Source organism: Camelus dromedarius, chromosome 5 (genome assembly GCF_036321535.1).
Source record: "Camelus dromedarius isolate mCamDro1 chromosome 5, mCamDro1.pat, whole genome shotgun sequence".
Classification (NCBI taxonomy): Eukaryota; Metazoa; Chordata; class Mammalia; order Artiodactyla; family Camelidae; genus Camelus; species Camelus dromedarius.
In genome coordinates this window covers 58,865,000-58,889,151 of record NC_087440.1, presented here as the reverse complement: position 1 = coordinate 58,889,151, position 24,152 = coordinate 58,865,000, and the positions used below count along the sequence as shown (strand labels likewise).

Below are 24,152 nucleotides of genomic sequence, written 5' to 3'. Positions count from 1 at the left end.
AGGGTAAGTGTTAACTCTTCTCTAAATGTTTGATAGAATTCACCTGTGAACCTGTCTGGTCCTGAACTTTTGTCTATTGGAACTTTAAAAATTACTGATTTAATTTCAGTATTGGTAGTTAGTCTTTTCATATTTCCTATTTCTTCCTGGTCAGGCTGGGGAGATTGTACATTTCTAAGAATTTGTCCATTTCTTCTACTGTTGTCCATTTTATTGACATACAGTTGTTCATAATGGTCTCTTATGATCCTTTGTATTTCTGTGGTGTCAGTTGTAACTTCCCCTTTTTCATTTCTGATTTTATTGATTTGGACCCTCTCCCTTTTTTTCTTGAATGAGTCTGGCTAAAGTTTTCTCAATTTGGCTTATCTTTTCAGAGAACCAACTTTTAGTTTCATTGATCTTTTCAATTTTTTTTTTTAGCTTCTATTTCACTTATTGCTACTCTGATATTTATAATTTCTTTCCTCCTGCTAACTTTGGGTTTTATTTGTTCTTTCTCTAGTTCCTTTAGGAGTAAGGTTGGATTCTTTATTTGAGATTTTATCTTGTTTCCTGAGGTAAACTTCTATCACTATAAATTTTCTCATAGAACTGCTTTTGCTACATTCCATAGGTTTTTTATTCATTGTGTTTTCATTTTCATTTGTCTATAGGTATTTTTTAAATTTCTTCTTTGATTTCTTCAGTGTTCAATTGGTTGTTTAGTAGCATATTGTTTAGCCTCCATGTGTTTCTGTTTTTTGCACTTTTTTTCTTGTAGTTCATTTCTAGTCTCATAGCATTGTGGTTGGGAAAGATGCTTGATATGATTTTAATTTTCTTAAATTTCCTGAGGCTTGCTGCTTTCAAATGAAGTCCTCTATAAATATCAATTAAGTGCATCTAGTCTAATGTGTCATTTAAGGCCAGTGTTTCCTTACTGATTTTCTGCCTGGATTATCGTTCCATTCATGTAAGTGGGATGTTAAAGTCTCCAGTTATTGTGCTACTATTGATTTCTCCTTTTATGTCCATTAATGTTTCCTTTGTGTATTTAGGTGCTCCTATGTTGGGTGCATGTATATTTACCATTGTTACATCTTTTTCTTGGATTGAGCGTTGTGTAGTATCCTTCTTTGTCTCTTGTAACAGTATTTATTTTAAAGTCTACCTTGTCTGAAAAGAAAGCATTGCTACCCCAGCTTTCTTTTGGTTTCCATTTGTATGGCCTAACTGTTTCTATCCTTTCACTTTTAGTCTGTGTGTATCTTTAAATCTGAAGTAAGTCCCTTGTAGGCAGCATATACATGGATTTTATTTTCCATCCATTCAGCCATTCTATGTCTTTTGATTGGAGCATTTAGTCCATTTACATTTAAGATAATTATTGATATATATGTTCTTATTGCCATTTTGTTAATTGTTTGGGGGTTGTTTTTTAAGGCCTTTATCCCCCTTTTTTGTTTTGTCCTCTTGTGATTTGATGACTATCTTTAATGTTATGTTTGGATGCCTTTTTCCTTTTTTAGTGCAAATCTATTATAGATTTTTGGTTTTTGACTACCATGAAGTTTTTATATAGCAATCTATATATGTATAGGATAGCTTTAAGTTGTTGATCTCATCATTTAAAATGCATTTTTAAAACCATGCATTTGTACTCTCCTCCCCTCATGATTACTGTTTTTGATATCATACTTTACATGTAATTGTTTTGTGTATCCCTTAACTACTTATTGTGTATATAGATGATTTTACTATTTTTGTCTTTTAATCTTCCGGCTAGCTTTTTGCATGGATGATTTCCTAGATTTACTGTTATGTTTGCCTTTACTAGGGAACTTTTTCATTTCATACATTTCTTTTCTCTAGTTGTGGCCTTTTCTTTTTCACCAGAGAAGTTCCTTTAACATTTGTTATAAAACTTGTTTGGTGGTGCTAACTCTTTTACCTTTTGCTTATATATAAAACTTGATTTCTCCATCAAAAATGAAAGAGAGCCTTGCTGCGTAGTGTATTCTTTGTTGTAGGTATTTCCCTTTCATTACTTTCAATACATTTGCCACTCTGTTCTGGCCTGCAGAGTTTCTGCTGAAAAATTAGCTGATATCCTTATATCACATTGTTCCCTTGTATGTTATTTGTTGCTTTTCCCTTGCTTCTTTTAATATTCTCTCTTTATCTTTAATTTTTGTCATTTTTACTACAGTGTGTCTTGGTGTGTTCCTCTTTGGGTTAATCCTATATAGGAGTCTCTGTGCTTCCTGGACTTGGGTTTCCTTTCCCAGGCTAGGAAGTTTTCAGCTTTTATGTCTTCAACAATGTTCTCAGCTCCTTTCTCTCTCTTCTTCTTCTGGGACCCCTATAATGCAAATATTGGTGCACCTGAAGTTGTCCCAGAGTTCTCTTAAACTGTCTTCATTTCTTTCATTCTTTATTGTCTTTTGTTCAGTGTCAGTGATTTCACTACTCTGTCTTCCAGCTCACTGATCTGTTCCTCTGTATCACTTAGTCTGCTGTTGATTTGTTCAAGTGTATTTTTCATTTCAGTTATTGTATTCCTCATGTGTATAGCTCTTTATATTTTCTAACTCTTCATTAAAAACTTCTAACTTCTTGCTCTGTGCATCTATTCTTCTCCCAAGTTCTTTGATTATTATTACATTTGCTACTCTGAACTCTTTCTTGGGTAGATTGTCTATCTCCACTTCAGTAGTTCTTCTTCTGGGGTTTTATCTGGAGTTTTATCCTTTGTCTGGAACATGTTCCTCTGCCATCTCACTTTGTCTACATTGCTATTTGTATCTTTATATATCTGGCAGGTTGGTTATGTTTCCGAACCCTGGAAAAGCGGCCTTTTCTGGAGGGGAAGTGGGAGATGTCCTATGCCTCCCAGCACCACACTTCCGTCTCATCATCCAAGCTGTATGCTCTAGGGGTTCCCCCTATGAAGATTGCATGGATCCTTCTGTTATGGCAGGCTGACTATGTGGGCAGTCTAGTAGGCTTGGTTGCCCCCTATCCCAGTTAGTTGCCAGGCCTTGCCTTTGGCAGAAGTTGTCAGACGTTGTCAGCTGCTGGTTTGTGGGTCTTGATCATGAGGTAGCTGACTGTGGAACCCCAGGAGGCTCTGGGGCTAGTGCTGGCTCACGGGTGGGTGGATCAGCCAGGTCCTGGGTTAGTGCCTGACGATTGGCAGGCAGAACCAGGTCCTAGGGCCTGGCTGCAGGGCCCAGAGATCTCAGTGCTGGTATCAGATTGCTGGTGGGGAAACAATTCCCTGACACAGTTGGGGACAGAGTCTAGGGTGTCCCAGACCTTGTGTTGGCCTGGTCAGCTAGTCCTAGGGCAGGACTTGGCCTGCTGGAAGCTGGATCCTCAGGCTGTGGGACTGTGATTTTCTTATGCCTTGTATCTGTCTCCTGGTAGGTGAGGCTGGCCTAGAGTCTAAAGCAGGCTTCCTGGAGGGGAGGGCCAGTGCCTGTCCACTGAGCAGAGCTTGGTCTTAACCCTCTGGTGTGCAGGGCAATGTCTAGAGGCATGTCTAGAGGCATATCTAGAGGCAGCTAAGGGCTCAAGAAGTCTTTAGGCAGCCTGTCTGCTGATGGGTGGGGCTATGTCCCCACCCGGGTAGTTGTTTGGCCTGAGGCTTCCCAGCACTGGTGCCTGCAGGCTGTTTGTTGGGGCTAGGTCTTGGGCCTTATTAACTAGAGGGAGGATCCCACAATGGCACCTATCCACACCAGTGTCCACAGGCTAATAGAGGCTTCCAAGCATGGCTGCTGCCAGTGTCTGTGTCCCCAGGGTGAGCCACAGCCATGTCCCACACCTCCAGGAGACGCTTTAAGCCCAGCAGGTAGGTGTGGCCCGGACATCTATCAAATTACTGCTTTTGCCCCTGGTCCCTGTGTGTGTGAGATTTTGTGAGCACCCTTTAAAAGTGAAGTCTCTATTTCCCCCAGTCCCTTGGGACTCCTGAAACTAAGCCTTGCTGGCCTTCAAATCCAAATGCTCTGGGGTCTGGTGTTCCTGGTGTAGGACACCTCAGGCTGAGGAGCATGATGTGGGGCTCAGAACTTTCACTCCTTTGGGAGAACCTCTGCAATATAGTTGTTCTCTAGTTTGTGGGTTTCCCACCCAGGGGTATGGGACTTGATTATATTATAAGTCCACCCCCTCCTACCCATCTTGCTGTGGTTCCTTCTTTATGTCTTTAGTTGTAGGAGATCTTTTCTGGTAGGTTCCAGTCTCATTCACTGGTGGTTATTCTGCAGATAGTTGTGATTTTGATGTGCTTGTGAGAGGAGGTAAGCTCAGGGTCTTTCTAGTCCATCATGTTGGCCCCTCAGATGCTTTATCTGCATCTGTTGAGATGATCTTGTGGGTTTTTTCTTTCATTTTGTTAATATGGTGTGTCACATTGGTTGATTTGCATATATTGAACTGTTCTTGTGACCTCCAGAATGAATCCAACTTTCTACTGTTTTTGAATCTCAGTTTTATTTATTTCTTCTCTGATCTTTATTATTTCCTTCCATCTACTGACTTTGGGTTTAGTTTGTTCTTTTTTTTTTCTAGTTCTTGGTGGTAGGTTAGGTTGTTCAAGATTTTTCTTGTTTCTTGAGAAAGGCCTGTATCGCTATGAACTTCCCTCTTACAACTGCTTTTGCTGCATCTCATAGATTTTGTAAGGTCATGTTTTCATTGTCATTTGTCTTGAGGTATTTTCTGTTTGCTTCTTTGATTTCATTGTTGACCCATTTGTTTCTTAGTAGCATGTTATTTAATCTCCATGTGTTCATTTCCTGTTTTTCTGTGATTGATTGATTTCTAGTTTCATACCATTGTGGTCAGAAAATACGCTTGAAATAATTTCTATCCCCTTATATTTGTTAAGGCTTGTTTTGTGACCTATGTGGTCTGTCCTAGAGAATGTTCCATGCATACTTGAAAAGAATGTATTCTCTTTTTTGGTTTTTCGGGTTTTTTGTTTTTTTGGTTTTTTTTTGTTTTTTTTGGTGGGGTGTAGTTTCCTGTAGATATCATTTAAGTTCAACTGGTTTATTGTGTCATTTAGGACCTCTGTTGCCTTGCTACCTGGATGATCTGTCCATTGATGTCAGTTGGACATTTAAGTCTCCTACTGTTATTTTATTGTCAATTTCTCCCTTTATGTCTGTTAGTATTTGTTTTATATATTTAGGTGCTCTTATATTGGGTGCATATGTATTAAAGAGTATAATATCTTCCTCTTGTATTGATCCTTTTATCATTATATAATACCCTTCTTTGTCTTTATGCCTTTAATTTTAAAGTCTCTTTTGTCTGATGATGAGTTTTGCTACCCTCACTTTCTTCTCATTTCTGTTTATGCAAAATATCTTCTACTAGCCTCTCACTTTCAGATGGTGTGTGTCTTTTACCCTGAAGTGAGTCTATTGTAGACAGCATATTGTAGGGTCTTGTTTTTTTATCTTGTATTTTTATCTGCCATTCTATGTCTTTGGTGGGTGTGTTTAGTCCACTGACTCTTAAAGTAATTATATATATAAATATATATATTATATATATATACTTACTGCAATTTTAATCCTTGTTTTCCAATTGTTTTTATAGATTTTCTTTGTCCATTTCTTCTTTTTATTTCTCCTTTTGTGATTTGATAATTTTCTTTTGTAGTATGCTTGAGTTCCTTTATTTTTGGTTTTTGTGACTCTCTTGTATATTTTTGATTTGTGGTAACCATGGAGTTCAAGTATGTTGACCCATAATTACATCTGCCTGCTTTAAACTGATAGTCATTCAAGTTCAAACACATTCTAAAAGATCTACATTTTTACCTCTCTTCTCCACGTTTTATGATTCTTGATGTATTACTTTACATCTTCATGCTTATCCTTTTACTGTTAATTGTAGTTATAATCACTTATAATTTTTGATTATTTTTAATCTATGTTCTGGCTTAAGTGATTTTTACTCCTTTTATGTATTTGCCTTTCCTATTGTAATTTTGCCTTGTTGCTTCTTTTCTACTTAGAGAAGACCCTTCAACATTTCTTTTAGGGTAAGTTTAATATTGCTAAATTCTTTCAGTTTTTGCTTGTCTGAAAAATTCCTTCTCTCTCCTTCTATTCTAAAGGATAATCTTGCTGGGTAGAGTATCCTAGATTTCATGTTTTTCCCTTTCAAGATTTTGATCATGCCATTCCCTTCTGGTCTGCAGAGAAATCTGCTGATAGCCTTATGGGGCTTCCCTTGTAACTGACTATTTTTTTCTTGCTGCCTTTAGAATCCTCTTTATCTTTCATTTTTGCTATTTTAATTATGATACATCTTAGTGCAGGTCTGTCTGTGTTTGTCTTGTTTGGGACCTTCTGTGCTTCCTGTATTTGGATACCTGTTTCCCTTTTTAGGTTTCGGAAATTTGGGGCCATAATTTCTTCAAATACATTTTCAATTCCCTTCTCTTTATCTCCTTCTTCTGGGACCCCTGTTATGTGTAGGTTGGTCTGCTTTATATTATCCCATAGTTCTCATATATTGCTTTCTTTCTTTCTTTTTTTTTTTTTTTTCATTTGTCTTGCTGCTGCTGTTCTGATTGGGTGATTTCCATTATTCTGTCTTTCAGATCATGTATTCATTCTTCTGTGTCATTTAGTCTGAAATTCATTGCTTCTAGGTTGATTTTTTTTTTTTTTAGTTTTTTTTTTTGTGTGTGTGGGGGAGGGAGGTAATTAAGCTTATTTATTGAATTAGTTTTTTTTTTTTTTTTAATGGAGGTACTGGGCATTGAACCCAAAACCTCATACATGCGAAACATGCATTCTACTACTTGAGCTGTATCCTCCCACCCCCTCAGCAATTTTGTATCAGCAATTGGATTGTCTGTTTTTGATTGGTTCATCTTTATAGTTTCTAGTTCCTTGTTACAGTGATCTGTCTTTCTATTGATAATCTTTCTTAATTCAGTTAGTATATTCATTACCTTCTTTTAGAACTCAGGGTTAAGTAGATTAGTGAGGTCTATTTCATTGTTTTTTCTTTCAGGGGATTCCTTTTGTTCTTTTAACTGGGGGTAGTTCCTCTCCCTTTTCATTTTACTTTCTCTGTCTCTATGAGTTTAAGAGAAACAGTTATCTACTATGGTCTTGAAGGAGTCAAGCATTTTTATGTGAGAGTATCCCTGTGTCAACTGTGTATGTCCAATATTTTTGGTACAAGGGCTGGTTTCAGATGCCATCTACATCTTTCCTCAGAGTGTGCTGGCTGTTATCCCCTTGATAGGGGGTGTAGTTGGTGTTGTAGTATGTAAGCCAGGGTTTCCTCTTTGCTCCATGGCTGTCTTTGTCATCAGGGGTGGAGTCTACTGCCTAGTTGTTGGTGTATAAGCCCTGAGGGTTCAGTTAGATCAGGCTTTGTTGCCCTTGAGTGCATGTCCTGCCCCCCAAAGGAGGTGATTGATGAAGCAAGTGAGGCACATACGGTCACAGAGGACCTGTAAACCACCTGTGCAGGCATCTTTGTTCTGCTCAAAAGCAGTCCAAGTTTCCATCCCTTTCTCTGTTGTGTTCATCCCAGATCTAGTGCTAGGCTGTGGTGTGGAGTAGGCTGGGACTAGGGATTGGGGTATTGTGGCTGCAGGAATTGAGATGGCTATATTGCCACCTGAGATCTGGACTGCTTCTGTGGCAGACTCCTCCCAGGACCTGTCTGCCCCAGATCTAGCACTAAGCTGTGGTCTGGAGTGGGCTGAACTGCAGTGCTTTCACTGGGAAATGAACTACTGCGCATTCTTGCCCAGGGCCAGTCTTCCTGAGGTTCAGCACTTAGCTTCTGTGCATTCTTGTGGTGCTTCATGGTATGCATTCTGACAATGTCTGCTACAGCCTCACTCACTGCCTTGTGTGTACTGACAATGGGCTCCATGGCTCCACCCGGATCACACTTGAGGCTCTCCAAGCTGTCTTTGCATAGCTAGACTGAGTCCTTTCTCAGGCCCTATCTGCCTGAGATTCAACATTTAGCCTCTGTGCATTCTTGTGGTGCCACCCTGTGTGACTGATGATGGTCTCTGAGGCTCCAGTTGGTTCACACCCCAGGTGCTTAGGTCTGTCTCTGTGTAGCTAGACTGAATCTCTGCCCAGATCAAGCACCAGTCTGTGGTGTGGAGTGAGCAGGGCCAGGGTATTCACCCCTTTGGATTGGGAAGTCTAGCAAAGTGGCAGCCACCAGCGCAAGGCTCTCTTCACCCTGATTGTTAGCAAGCCAGCATGTGCACACTCCTTGTGAATAAAGTGTAGGCTTCTCCAGACCTTTTATCTGTCTCAGTGAATTTTCCAGTGGGTAAGGGTGCTTGTCTCCTCCATGCAGGATCCCAGGTCTGGGAGCCCAGATTGTAGTTTGACCTGCTTACTCCTCAGGATGAGAGTCCACCCATGTGGACCTTCTCTTCCTTGTAGATCCTTCCCAGGGGTGCAGATCCCGACCTGATGCCTTTTTTTCTCTTACCTGGTTACGTGCAGATCTTTCTTGCAGCTTTGGTTGTATAGGAGTTCAGTTTCCAGTTAGTTTTTCATGTGAATTTTTCCACAAGTAGATTTGTTTTCAATGTGTTTGTCAGGGGAGGTAAGCTCCATGTCCTCCTCCTCTGCCATTTTGATCCTCCTCCTTCCCTTGGTATTTTGATACCAAGAATTGCATTGAATCTGTAGCTTGCCTTAGGTAGTATGGTCATTTTAACAATAGTAATTCTTCCAATCCAAGAACATGGTATTTATTTCCATCTGTTTGTGTTGTCTTCAATTTCTTCATCAGCATTTTAGTTTTCCACTATAGGAAAACTTTTTACCTCCTTAGGTAGATTTATTCCTAGGTATTTTATTATTTTTGATGTGATTGTAAATGTGATTGTTTCTTTAATTTCTCCACTAGTTTGTTGTTAGTGTATAGAAATGCAACAGATTCCTGTATATTAATTTTGTATCTTGGAACTTTACCAAATTCATTCATGAGCTCCAGTAGTTTCCTGGTGGTATCTTTAGGTTTTTCTATATAGAGTATTGTGTCATCTGAAAACAGTGACAGTTTTACTTCTTCCTTTCCATTTTGGATTACTTTTATTTCTCTTGTCTGATTACCATGGCTGGGACTTCCAATACCATGTTGAATGAGAGTGGCAAGAGTGGGCGTCCTTGTCTTTTTCCTGATCTTAGAGGAAATGCTTTCAGGTTTTCACTGTTGAGTATGATGTTAGCTATGGCCTTGTCGTATATGGCCTTTATTATGTTGAGGTATATTCCCTCTATATGCACTTCCTGGAGAGTTTTTAATCATAAATGGATGTTGAACTTTGTCAAAAGTTTTTTTCTGAATCTATTGAGGTGATCATATGGTTTTTATTCTATTTGTTAATGTGGTGTTATCACATTGATTGATTTTAGGATATTGAAAAATCCTTGCATCCCTAGGATAAATCCCACTTGATCCTTCTGATGTATTGAGAGTGAGGAAACTTTTAATGAGACATGCCAAATGAATGCAATATATGATCATGGGTTGAGCCTTGGAGTGGGAAAAAAACATCTATGATAGACGTTTTGGGGAAAGTGAGGTAATTTGAATATAGACTGTAGATGAGGTAATGATTTTATCAGTGTTATGTTTCCTAATTGTGATAATTGTACTGTGATTATATAAGAAAACATCTTCATTCTCAGGAAATAAACATTGAAGTATTCAGAGGTAAATAAGCACGTTTCCAGCTTATTTTCAGTTGGTTCAGAAAAATATATCTACAGATAGAGGAGGGTGGGAAAACAAATGGGGCAAAATGTAAACAATTGGTAAACCAATGAGACTATTTATAGCAGGTGGTTACTGTAAATTTCAAATGCTGCCCAGCATTCACTCCCTTTCTAACTGTGCTCTGATTTCCTTTGGGAAATCTCTTCTATAGCATTATATATAGTCTTGGTGCATTACTAAATTTTGGTGTCTGCCCCATTATGAAGCTATAAGCATAGCTCCTTCCTCTAATTACCTTCATTCCTACCCATTTCCAAGCCTGGTTTTCTAGCCTTCCTATAAGCCTGTCAGCTTCTTATGTCCTTTCTATAAATCTCACTTTTTGCTTGAGTTATCTAGAGTCAGGATCTGTTGCTTAGAAAGGAAGAGCCCTAACTGATCCACCCACTGTGTGGTAGGCACTGTGATAGTATGTCTTGTATACATTGTCTCAGTAATCCTCACAGCCATCCACCAGCCTCATGGGGAAGACATGGTAGCAAGAACTGGAGATCCCATTTGTCTTGGCTAATGGGGAATTTTAAATAGGGGGTTTAAGTGTTATTACTGTAGAATCAGGGTTGATCCTCACCAACCTGGTAAAAAGAGAAGGAAGAAAGCCTGCAAGCTTTCTGTGCTCATTATCAGGTGAGGCAGAAAGAGAAAAAGAATAACTCAATCTATTGTCATAAATAAATCTGGTGATCTTTTCAATAAATGGTGCTAGGAAAGCTTGTAACCACATGCAGAAGAATGGACTATTAACTTACACCATATATAAAAATTAACTTTAAAAAAATGGAGCAAAGACCTACATTTAAGAGCTGTATAACCTTTAGAATAAAACATAGGTAAAAATCTTCATGACCTTGAATTAGGTAGTGATTCCTTAGGTATCATACCAAAAGCACAGGCACTAAAAAAATAAGTTGTACTTCATCAAAATTAAAAACTTCTGTGCCTCATAAGACTATCAACAGAGTAAAAAGATAACACACAGAATGGAAGAAAGTATTTGCAATTCACTTGTCTGATAAGAAATTAATATTCAAAATATATAAAGAGCTACAACTCAACATACCCAGAAAACCAAACAACCTAAATAAAAAGTGGGCAAAGAACTTAAATGTAGGTTTCTCCAATGAAGATACGTAAATAACGAGTAAGCACAAGAAGATACTCAACATTAGCCATCAGGAAAATGCAGATCAAAACCACAATGAGCCACACCCATTAGGACAGCTCTTATTCAAACAAAGTAATTGTTGGTGAGCATGTGAAGAAATTGGAACCCTCATGCACTGCTGTTGGGAATGCAAAATGGTGCAGCTGCTGTGGAAAAGAGTTTAGTAGTTCCTCAGTAAGTTGAACAAATAATCACAATATGACTCAGCAATTCCACTCCTAGATACATACCCAAAAGAAATGAACTGAAAACAGGGACATGGGAAAAACCCAAGTGTCCATCAATGGGTTAACAAACTGTTGCATATACATCATTGCAATAATAGCCATAAACATGAATGAAATTCCTATTTGCGCAATATGAATGAAACTCGAAAACACTATGCTATGTGAAATAAGTCAGAAACAAAAGGACAAATAGTGTATGATTTAACTTATATGAAGTATCTAGAATAGGGAAATTCCTAAAGATAGAAAGTAGAATAGAGGTTGCCAAGGGCCAAGGAAAAGAGATAATGGAGAGTTATTGCTTAATGGGCACAGCTTCTGTTTGGGACGATAATAATGCTCTGGAAATAAACTGGTGACAGCTAACCAACATTGTGAATGTACTTACTGCCACTGAATATGGTTAATAAGCTAACATTTGTTACACGTATTTTACAGGAAAAAAAATTGCCACAAGATAATATAGGTGGTGTGATCTTCTCGGAAAGGTCAATTCAGGTGTATAATGTTGACCAAAGATGTTTGAAAAAAGGTCTTTTTTTTCTCCCAGTTTGAGGAATTTTTTAATAGGTTATTTTAAATCATGGTGGGAGATAAATCTAATATACTTTAATTATTAATATTCTTTAACTTATATAATAATCCATATACATTAGAGTTGCTATTTGATTTGTCTTTTCCCTGCACCACAAGAAAATGACTGGAAAGACTGTCACTGAATTTAGAAAGCATAAGGTACTCTAACTCAAAAATATAGATTCTGTGGCAAACATAAAATTCACTCTGGCGCTCCCCGAAGCACCTTGAAGAGATAGGGAATCCTTATCTAGAGAAGCTGAGACTGAGGCCCAAGCACCTGCAGGTGCGCAGGAACTTGCAGCAGACAGCAAGTGGTCTCCACGTGAACTGCCTAGAGTCACAGGTGCGGGTGGCAGTGGAGAGGCCTTTGATGGGGGCAGCTTTAGGGTATTTCAGGGTTAGTGTCGGCAGGGGTTTATTTATTTGATATTGGTGAAAAATTCTCCCCAGCAATACTGGGCAGGACAGTTGCAGCAGCCAGGAGATGACGTATCCAGTAAATGAGCAGAAGCCACACTGTTGAGTTTTGCTTTTTGCTTACTATTTATATTCAGAGAATTTCTGCTCCAAAGAATCACCTTTACTAAGAAAACTGTATCAGTTTTACCTCATGCCCTGACCACAGTTGGCAGAGGTGACTGTTTTAGAATGGAAGCAAGTAGAACACTGTGGGTGGAGGGAAGCTTTCTGAGAAAAAGTGTCTCGCAATGTTTGCATACAAATGATTGTATTCACCAGGAGTCAACTTGGGTATAGCTTTAGAAGCAGCTCAAAAATATGCACATAATAATTTTTTTTAAGATAGTCACATCAGAAATAAGCTGCTGATAAATTGGAGACTGTTTTATAAAGTTTTTCAAATTACAAAATGTCCATTGTGAAAACTTGGAAAATGATAAAACTATCAGATGCCTGGCTGCTTTCAGCTCTGACGCCACATTCTGAATATTAATGTTATGCAGTTTTGGCTCGGAGGGTGGTGGCGGTAGCGCAAAGGGCAGCAGCATCAGCAGAGCGAGAGCAAACAGGAAACCTCAAACAGCATTTCATGTGGTCCCCGCCTCCCTGCTCCCACGCACTCGCCTCAAAGTGCACAGTTCAAGTCAGACCACGGCTCCTGGCTCACAGGCCAGGTAGCGGCCAGGCCAGCTAAGGTTGTGGAGAATGCTTTCTACGTGGACCTACGGGTCTGCCAGAACTCCTGCCAAGGCTCTCTGCAGCCCATGTCCCTCCCAGAGACTCCAGAACACTCCAATTATGTGGAGGACATAACAGACAAATTTTTCTGACTGGACAATAGGCCAAAATTCTTTAAAGATTGAGGTTTGGGGCAGCGCTGCACTGGGTGGTGTATGAAGGAAGTACAACTCCATGTGTTACTCAAGTAAGTAAAACTGATTCAAGATAAGCAATGTCATACTCATAATACAAACTTAGTGAAAGCTCTTCTTAAGAATAAGCAAAGGACATAAAAAGTAGGCTTTCTTAGGGATCTACCTTTATCTAAACTTCTCTCACCGCCCCCTTAGAGGTCTGAGTGTGGGAAGTTCCTGCTCAGACCAACATTCTCACTGGCCTCAGTAGCCTTCCCTACCTGACACTTCTTTTCCTTTGCTCACTTGTTTCCTCTGCTTGGAAAACTTCCTACTTAGCTCTGTTTATGGAAATCTAACCTCATCCTCAACACTATGTGTCCCAGCTTCATCCCCAAAGATGATAGCAGTGACCTCTTAATAATTATGAGCACTTATGACACTGCCATCTGGTTCCACCCTCTCTGCTACCAGCACTTGTCTCAAAGTGCACAGTTCAAGTAAGACATCTAGAGTGTACATAACACCAGTCTCGTTGTCTGCAGGTGCACACACATGCACAGGCTTATTCATCCAACAGATGCATATTGTGCCCCATGGTGGTAACTAGTATTGTTCACAAATACTCCGGTTTGTTCCTTTCAGGTCCCCTTGAAGTTAGATGTGACTTGCTTTAGTCAATGAAACAATCCAGACAGAGGAAACACGTAAAAGCAAGTGCCTGTAAGACCCTAGATTTGAATGAGACAGGCATGTTCTGCACCAGGCATTCCAGTGTAGCTTAGCAGAGGGAGGGAGGTGTACCTGACTGAGAAATTACAGGGACCAGGTCAGATAGGGGGCTTTGCAGGGGGATCATATAAATAAGGACTTTTGAGTGAAATGGGAGCCATTGTAGGGGTTTGAACAGAGGATCTGAGGAGAGGCCAGGGAGGCACTCACTGGGCATGGTGGGAAGTAACTGTTAGTGTGAACCTTTCAACCTAACCTTCACTGCTGAAGGATTTTTTTTTTAAGCTTCCCAAGTCATTCTATCTTGCTGGCAGGTTGAGAACCACTGCTTTAGAAAAGCCAGGGAACCAATAAAAGAAGGGAAATCTGCAACCCTTATCTTAAGCCTAATTTTAATTGCTTTCCTAATGGAACCTACAAGTGGCAGTGGACAGCTGAATTTGGATCATCCCCTTCTTCCCCTAACATAGGGCCTGTGGAGGGACATGATGGAGGGAGAACAAAGAGACTTGACAGATCCATCAACCAGTGATGCATTATTGGCTGTTTTAAAACATGAGGATGATTTATGGAGACTAAATTGATTAACTCCATTTTGAATTTTGGAAAAATCTCCTTATTTTCCCCTCCTCCACATTCCCTTTTCTTCTTCTTCCCATGCCAGAAAAAAAAAAAAAAAAGCCAACTTCATTAAATAACTTCAAGTTAATGTCTAAGAAAAACCACAGATTCTAAGATTTTAAAGTACAATTCTTTTCACATGAAGTATTCAAGTTTTTATACCTGAACAAGTGAGTTTTGAACAAAAGTGTTTGACTTTCAGTCCAAGAAAACTAAAATACCAAGACAGTGCCAACAGATTTACAGCACCAACTATGTGATCTCCAGAAATCACTACTGCATTCTTCCTTTATCTCAAATTATGGAGACTTGCCCTCAAGGAAGTTGCCTTCTGGGAGCCCTGCTCCTCCTGAGATGAAGCCTTTACTGACACTGTGGTCCTGTCAGATGTCAAATCCATCTGGTCATGAAGCGGGCAAACCTCTCTGAAGGTCAGGTTGAATCAGTAGCAGTAGTGACAGGCACTGTGGAGTTGACCTGAGCAAGGACATTTATACATGCATATATATAGACACTTACAACCCTACTGTCATTAAACAGTCCAGCCTGTATATGTTGTGAAAATCAGGACAGAGCACATGACAAACCCTTATGATGTCTAAGGATACAAAATTCAACGCCTTCAGAGTTTTTCTAAAAAAAATATATTTATAGAAGCCCTAAAGCATACTGCAGTCTAGGCACTTACATATTTAAAACAAAACAAAAGGAAAAAACAAGGCAATCATTCTGGTTTCAGAAAGAAAAGGAAACACTAAGGAAGGACACCAAGCAGCTTCCTTTCTATGATAAAGGCACAGTTTCATTGCCCTTTTTAATATTAAAACCTCTATTTTATTAAGGATCACTGCAGCTAAGAGTCTGTCAAAGTACATCAAGAAAAGCAGACAGTTACAATGCCTAATGACAAGCTTAAAAAGTCATTTCCCATGTGCTTCTAATCACAAGAAAATTTTAGTTGTTTTTGTTAGGAATGTTCTGGAGATTTTCAGTCAAAAAAACCCTTTTAGTTTTGTTAATAGGCAGTTAAAAGATCAATGGCTAAAATAATTGAGAATAACTCTTCTAATATGTAAGTTAAACTTTGTTTTCTTCATTAAATAGGACCAGCTGTACACTTAAAACATTATGCTGAGAATTTAAAAGACAACCCCAGAGTGGTTTCAGGATGCTAATATATGGTACACATATAATCTCTCTGGCCTAGAACAGTCAAAAAACTCTTCTAGCAAACCCTTTTTTTAAATACTAGGCAATTTTAGTCACTTGTTACCAAAAGAAATCCAAATAGCAAAATATAATACAAAAGATCTTCAAAAGAGCGCAGCACGGCTACAACCTAGGTTCGATCATCACCTAGAACAAATTAGAGCCTTCATCCACCTTTCACATGGGCTGCACATAAAAGAGTACTATTTTGAGACTTCGGTGGTGTCTCAGTCACAGACTGAAACGGATCCATACATGTTAACCCTCAATAAAATGTTTTCATTTCAGTTTCAACGTTCAAAAGAATAACTACAAAAAACAAAAAAGACTATAGGACACACTTTAACAAGTGAACAGATACTAGTTACACGTAAGCCAAATAAATCTTTATTTGCCTCAACCTTACTTAGTTCTAAAACTTGATACCTTTGGTTATGATGCCTCATTACTGTTTTCATTGCACATTTTACAATGAATATATATGCTCTTGCAGTTCATAGAACTTCACTTACATCACCAATTCACTGTACTCTAAAATCTTAACTTATGCAAGCCCGTAAAATAAGTCACACTTTCAGACATGAATGGACACAGGACAGAGGTACAACCAATTTTCAGAATGAGCAAAGGGAGTAAGCATCCTGAACACACACATCTATTACGAAGCAGGCAGTACACCAGGGATACTAGCTAGATGGAGAAGCCCTTTTTCAGGCCACTCCCCATGCACAATGTCAACTCTTCAAAGGAGTAAGAAATATCATCTGCAAGACCAATGGGAATGTTCTTGCCAAAGAAGAACAACTTCTGGCTTCTTTATTCCTGGAATGTTTTCATGAAAATAACCATCAATCCAAACTTATTGGCTTTCAGTCATCTTCCTAAAAATCAGGAACAGACAAGTCTAGTTAAAATGCTATCAGATCTTTTTAAGCAAATTATCCAAATTCAACTGAACAAAAATATTCTTAAGGTCTCCTAATAATTTCAAACTTTCCAGGTTTCTAGGTAGAACAAAAACACTGCTTGCAATATCAAACAATCATAGATACACACACATTATGCAATTGCCTGTTTATTTAGTGGCACCAGTTTTGCAAGCTAGAATTAGTTCTACTTGTCATCTCATACAATCTACAACCATTCTACAGGCTGAATGCAGTTTCTTCAATGGACGTGAAAACAAAAAGTACATTCTTTAAAGTTAGAACTGAATTCACATATTTTCTTTGGACCAGGAAATGGTACATTATACAACATATACATTTTTGGAATTTCTTTAAAAGTCTGGATCACATAAATTGCCAACAGTGGGTGAGTTACTGTGTTTTGTTATACTGTGTTTAGGAGGAATATTTCTGCAATTGTATTAGTTTTACATGTATGGATTTAAAAAAATGAATCCAAATATACTGCAACATGCTTTTAACATGTACATGGTTTCTACACTCATAACATTTATACAAATTAAATGAAATAAATCAATTCAAGAGTGAAACCAACCAGTGTTGGGGCATATTACTATAAATAAGATATTTTTTCTGCAGATTAGTTAAGGGCTAACCAGGTAAGACAGTCTGTTTCAAAATTCCCACAAATTGGAATTAAATAACCTGGAACCAAACATCTCAATTTTGACAACAAATGCAGTAAAATAATCAATTTTTTCATGGTAGGTATGTTTAAGAGAAACCTTATTAATCCTGTATATTGGTGGCTGTATGTTAGATCCTATTTTAACATTTTGTGTCAGTAATATCTAATTTCTCAGAAGTTGAAGTGAACTAAACATTTAATGAACTCTAACACCAGGAACCTCAAAATCTTTAAAACCTGAGTGAGAGCTGACAGTTAAATGTGTTGTTTGTATATATTAAATCTACACTGTGCTGGTCAGAAATGTTCCATAAACATTTCCATTTTACCTCTTTTCTGCTGAGATTCAAAGTGGCAAACTTAGAAATATCATTATCCAAAACTAGTCCAAATACTAATCACTCTCTTTCTCCAACAAGTTACCAATTTTAAAAAGGATATTTTAATACCAGATTCTCACTGAGGCCCCCACCTACCTCCCTGTCTTTTAAAGAGCGAAACAGTTCCTTAAAACAGATTCATTATTTTGATGTCCTCAATGTATTTTTTATGGGCTTTGCAGGGAGAAAAGGCTGATGCCCTATTATACTGTAGCATGTGATCTTAACCACGGGCCCAGGAACCACTACAATACTGTGAACTTTAGGGAGTTATCTACATTATATGCATCTTCCTGGGTAACAAAGTTTCTAAGATCATTTGGTCTCAAAGGGCCTATAACCCTAAAAGGTTAAGAAGCACTGCTGTAATGAATTTGTGCCATTCATTCCACCTAAGATGACTAGTAATTTTGTTCTGCAGCTACTCAGTCTCTTACACAAATCTAACTGCAGATAGTACCATACAAATGCAAATGTTACTAAATGTCCCTCACTGGATCGATCAGGAGCACTATGTAAAACACTATGTAAAAGGAAATTCTTAACAATTTTTCTAAGCATTTAATTCAATGAGAAAACTATTATAGAAAACTGGGTTTTGGAACAATGAGAATTGAAGGGTTGGGTTTTGTGGTGAAGAAACATTGCATTTATTTTTCTCAGTTGTTCCTATTTGGAGAAGCAGTCATTTCTATCATTATCTGCCTAGCTGGGAAAAAAATCATCAAAATTATCTGCAGAAGCGAAGATTGGTTCTTGCTGGTTTATGTGCTGCAAGAGTTCTTAATCATATACGCCTAGGCCCATGGAAGACTTCCTATGCTTTTAAATAATTAAAAGTAATCTTCCTCTGTCCTCCTCACTGGCATCTTCCCACCCCTCCATCTCCCAAGTTTTCTTATTTTTGGCCCAGCTTTACATAGTACTAATTGGCTTTGGTGAGGTAATGCACTAAGCTTTCTTGAAAACTCAAAAAAATGGAATTGACCTGTTTTGGTTTGAAAAAAGAAAAGAGAAGCCAAGAGGGTAGTTAGTAGAGAAAATGAAGCAACATTTTCTGCAAGATGAGGGGGAAAAAATGCCACTTTGTTGTTATATCAATTTAAACAACCCTTTCCCCCATCTAATAAAAGTTTGTTGTCAACTACATTTTCAATTTTAATATATCCGAGTGTTTCTAACTGGTGCACTCCTACCTGCTGGTAATATAATTAGGAAAACATGAGAGCAGAGGCCACTAACTTAATATATAAAAGAGGTAAAAAAGAAAAAAATCTGTGTTAAAGTGAACAAAAGTGGAATCAAATGCCTCTCATCATCCTTGTGTAGCGTTCTATCAGTAATAAGAGACTATTCTGACCAACAGAAGAGAATTATATATTCATAACATTTAGAAAATGTATCCTTAAATATTTCAAGCATATTCTGAAGTATTGTACGTAAAATTTAAAACAGATACAACCCCAAACTCATGGCACATTACAGAAGGAAATTCAGCAAAATTAGGCTTCTAAAATTTTAAACTATGAAGAAGTATACCTAATGCCTAAAAGAAAAACTCATTAGAAGACTAGATCACTTAATTAAAAAATGGTCATCTCACCGGCAGTATTCGCAAGCAAAAGTATGTGAAGCTCTTAAAGGTCCCTTCAAAGAAAAACCTCAAATGAAAAACATTTATATACTAAAATATTTACATATTTTCTAATACCAAATCCTAACACAGTACTGTACAAATAATCAAAACATTAAGGGCTTAAACCTTTCATTTAAACTTCATGAATTAAAAGCACACACCATGAAATTCAAAATTAAAATAGAACGAAGAAAATCTGTAATGTGTTTCATCAGTTCTTTCACAAAATGAATTTCCAAAGAATTTGTCCAGTAAAGATGGGCAGTAAAATTATTTTTAAAACGTTAAAACACAGTAATCACATGACTAAAATTGGACACTAACACTGGCAATGTGTTTTCAAGAAAATACAGTTTTACTTAAGATAAATATATGTGTGTGTGTGTGTGTGTGTATATATATATTTTAATATGCCTTATATATATATATATATATACACATATATTTTAAATGCCTTAACTCAAACTCCAACAGCATTTCCGAGATTGGAGAATTCTAAGAAATCCATTACCTGTTTCTCTGACGTGCTGCTGTCAGCAGGAAGAGTAAAGGCCAGCCGTGCAAGGCAGTCAAGCATACTGAATAGACGTGTGAGCCTATTTAGTCTAATTTGATTACTATGCTAAGCAAAATTTTCTTTTGAATGAGATTTTTAACTTTGAGAAGAAAATAAACAGAAAAAAAGAGTTTTCAAGTGAACAAAGGAACTGCAAATGAGCTTTTTATGGCAGAGACCTGCCTTGTTCCGGAAAGTATCTGGCAGACAGTAGGTGGGCAACAGCTATTTTTTTGGATGAGTGATCCAGTTATAACATTAACATACGTTAGATTATAAATTCTATTCATATGTAAACTCCTTGAGACAAGGACCTATTCATTTCTTTATAGTTCCAAGGTGCTTACCCTAGAACAGTGTTTTGTAGATAATGCAATATATATTGTAGAAAAGGTGAGTTACTAGCTGGACTGGTCAAATAAATCACCAAAAGTACTGCTATTAATTCAGATTATTTGAAGTACATAGTTGATTTATTCTTTAATCCAGATTTCTTAATATTATGTAGTAAAAAAAATTAAGTGGCTGGAGTAGTACACTAATTGCATAGAACTCTAGAAGCAAGTTAATGCATCATAATTAAAAATAAGTTTGAAACAGTTCTAAAGCTGAATAAGAAAAATACTGTTTGGATTTTTAAAAGTTAATGCTAATATTAAGAACTGCTTCTGTTATCTGTAAAAGTATATTCCCTAACAAAGTGGAAATTAAGAGAGCTTACCTTGCTAAAAGAATAAGAGATCAGTGAAAATTTTAATGTTAGGACAACAAGAATCTGCTATACAAAATGAATTTCCTATTAAAAGCAGCAAAGTGGGTTCATCCTGTTAAAATATTTAAATGGAAGTACATTTTAGTAGTATATTATCATCACAAAAGAACTTTATCCCTCCAAAGAAAATACAACACATCAAAAAATTTTGAGGCATTGCCCTGAGATGCTAATCAGCACACAAAAGAGGGTGGGAGGTCAAGAATTTAAGTGGTACAAAAATGAAGTGCACAACAGTGGTGCTAAAAGTGCCTTTTAAATGTGTGGCTGGTTCCCCACCACCACCATTAGCCCCAGGAATCAAGAATACACACAGACTGCCGTTATAATGTGTACTTCCTCCCTGTGTTTTTGTAATGAAAAATTCTACCTAGTATGGCAATATTGACTCATGTGGAAAAGATTTAGTCTTCTTAGATCACACTTAATATAGTTTTCTCTCACTTTCAAGACTAACTTCTGTACTGATTAATTTTAACAGGAATATTTTAACCTCTTTATAAAGACTTTCAAATTTTAAAAAGTCTCTAAATATGCTATTATGGTTTGAAATATAGCTTTCCAACACATATTTTACTTACTATTAAGATTTTGCATCTTAAAATCCAATTCAAGCTTTTGAAATTTCCAGAACTAAAAACCTCAGTCTACTTAAACAATTAAGGAACTGTAATAGGAATTTAGTTTTCAGTACTAGTATGTCTAGTAATCAGTCTATACTAGAAGCACTGTTATTCATTAAATGTATGTATTCAATAAATTTAGATGCTTGCAAAGTCATAACTTAGAACATTACCATACTTCGCACTCTACCACAGATTTAGACATTAAGCATTTATTGTAAGTTAAGTACGGAATTGGTTCTATAATTCCAACTGTTATGAATTTCTAAATATAAATAGTACTTTTTTTCTTCATGCTGGATTAAGATATAAATTAAATACAATTAAGTTACATTTAATCACCTCACAAATAAGAGGGATAATGAAAAGATTTTGCTGCTTTATGTAACTACCTAAATCTGAAACATGTTTCACATTACTCTTCCCACTACTCCCCTAACTTTACATTAGTTTTAAGGCTATATATACAAATACGTGTATTTCCAAGTTAGGGAAAAAACGAATATAACAAAATTATACTACCTTTTATACACAAAGTTTTGATTTTGTATTCAGTGTTGTATTTAAATCTTACATTTTAATAGTTTTCTAGTGGAGAATCTGCCTACTGAATGATTAAATAACATGGTGATAAATACAACATTCAACCTAAAAAGACAAAAATACAGAAGGGCACAGAACAGTAGTCTTTTCAATGTGACAGGATTTAAAACTTACTTTCACATGCTTAATCAGAGGAATTGAAACCTAAATTAAATTAGGTTTTTTTATATCTACAATTCTTTAAGCTTCTGAAAGTTATTTTTAAAGGCCAACAGCTAAATATATTCAACATGCTATATTTCAAATCACAAATACATCTTAACTACTTGGATTCTAAAGACATGGGCCAATTATAAATCACAGGCAAACACACACACACACACACACACACACACACACACATACACACACGACACACACCCCTACCATCGAGTGTTAGACTGTCAAGATTTGACAATTACTTTAATTAAACAGTAGGCAAACTCAAGCTGATACACATCTTAATGAAAAAATAAGCAGCCAGAAAGAAACCCATTTAAAAACAAATTAGGGAACCACAGAGACATAACTCAGTCTTTCTAATGGAAGGGAAACAGTTCTATCTATGCCTTAAGTAACAGTATTTTCCAATTAAGAGACTAACATCTTTCCCCATGAGAAACTTCTCATTTACAGTGGCATGGTGTTTTAAAAGGGCAGGGTAAAGGAGGAATTACACATACATGATTAAATTTCTTGTTTGTTAAATCAAGCTTTATTGATAAAATGGAATTCAGAATATCTTACTAGGAACAGCAGCAGGCCCAGCCAATCATGATAGCAAAAATGTGGCAGTCTCCTACTATCTGTAGGAAGCTGCTGCTTATCAATTGGTAATTAAATGTAAGGACTTGTAAAAGAGGTGCAAAGAATCAAGGCATTTTAGCCCCAAGATTGATATTCTTATGAATATATTGTATTACCTGCAATACTCATGGCAACAAAGAGAGAACAACCTAAAAGACAGTTAAATGAAGGGACCAGCTTTATCAACAATGCCAATCCCACTGCCAATAAAACTAAGATAGTTTTCAATTAACTCCCTGGATGTTCAGCTTTGTAAGAGTTTGGAATAGTTCTCCATAATCACATGCACAGTTGAGCATGTAGCTGACATGGCTGCTGCTCTCCCTGTCCCAACCCCAAGTCCAAACACAACATGACTTGAAAGGGCTATATATCTGTTGCATCACACAACAAGCCAAACATTTCTTGTAACTTTGATAGTGATTTAAAGCAGTTCATAATTAAATATGAGCATTTTGTACAAGGACAATTATACTTTACAAAAAACAAAATCATACAACAAAAATTGCTGGAGTCTGATTTACAACATGAATTATGGTTTGAAATCACGTTTACGTAAGTCTCAAATTTACAAAAAAAAAAAAAATCAGTTCTGGGCTAGCTGTTGTACTGCTGAAGTTCTCTGGTGTAATCACTCTCACCCATGTCATATATGCCTTTCTTTAACGTGGAGGATGGATGTTTAAAAGGTTCAATGAAGTTGAGCTGTACTCTCCTTTGGAGGCGAAGGTAAACTCCATGGCTAGATGAGCAGTTTTACCACATATCATCAGTTGATGTAGAGTCCTTTATAAAAGGAAACAAAGCAAAACAAGCAACTAAATTAAAGCCTAGAGGTACGCTACCTTCCGAGTAAAGCAGAAAGGTAAGGTTTTGTAAAGAGGACCTTTGGAATATAAATGTTTTCTAAAGTATGTAAGTATGTGTACATGTGTATATGAAATATCAATATTTAATCTGTTCAAAGAATTGTTAAACCCTTTGTTTTACTTTGGAATAAAATATCTGAAATATGATTTTATCATGAGGTTGACCAAATGTATTTCTAAGCCAATAAAACCACTAAAAAGAATTTTTTTCTCTTCAATAAACCCAATTTATTTTTAGAGCACTACCTTTATAAACTTTTATTGCATAGAAGACATTAAGACCTCAAGTAATAAGAGATTTGAGGAGGCTTCATAAGGCAATATATAAAATACTTCAGAGCTGGGCCCAAATGATTTTAAGTTATCACTTTTCTGTAATCACCATACTACAACAGAATTTTAAAAGAAAACTTAACTGGAGAATATGGCATTCTAAATGTCTTTATATAAACAGAATTCTCTACTTTAAGTATACAGGGTTCTTGACAAAGGTATTTCCAACCATAAAAACTATTTAGTGGAGATGGGCATTCTAAAGTTCTGTTGCAGCTGCTTAAAAAACTCAGAATAATTCAAAATTCTGAACAGAGATATTACCAACTTCAAAAAAGAAATTTAGTGGAGGAAAACTTCTGAAGTTGACTGCTTGTAGAGGCTTGGAAAAAAAAAAAAAACCAGAACAATTCAAAGGGACTTTCT

At 36.9% G+C, this 24,152-nt stretch overlaps 1 protein-coding gene across 4 annotated transcripts in view; it reads right to left on the bottom strand.

The window, feature by feature from the left end:
* Positions 1-16,691: 16,691 nt before the first annotated feature.
* PPM1A (protein phosphatase, Mg2+/Mn2+ dependent 1A) overlaps positions 16,692-24,152 on the bottom strand; it is a 45,402-nt gene continuing 37,941 nt past the window's right edge. For all 4 annotated transcript variants that reach the window (XM_064486002.1, XM_031453806.2, XM_064486003.1 and 1 more), the window contains exon 6: positions 16,692-23,370. In XM_064486002.1, coding sequence (XP_064342072.1) covers positions 23,341-23,370 — 30 coding nt within the window. In that variant the 3' untranslated portion in view covers positions 16,692-23,340. The remainder of the gene's footprint in view (positions 23,371-24,152) is intronic.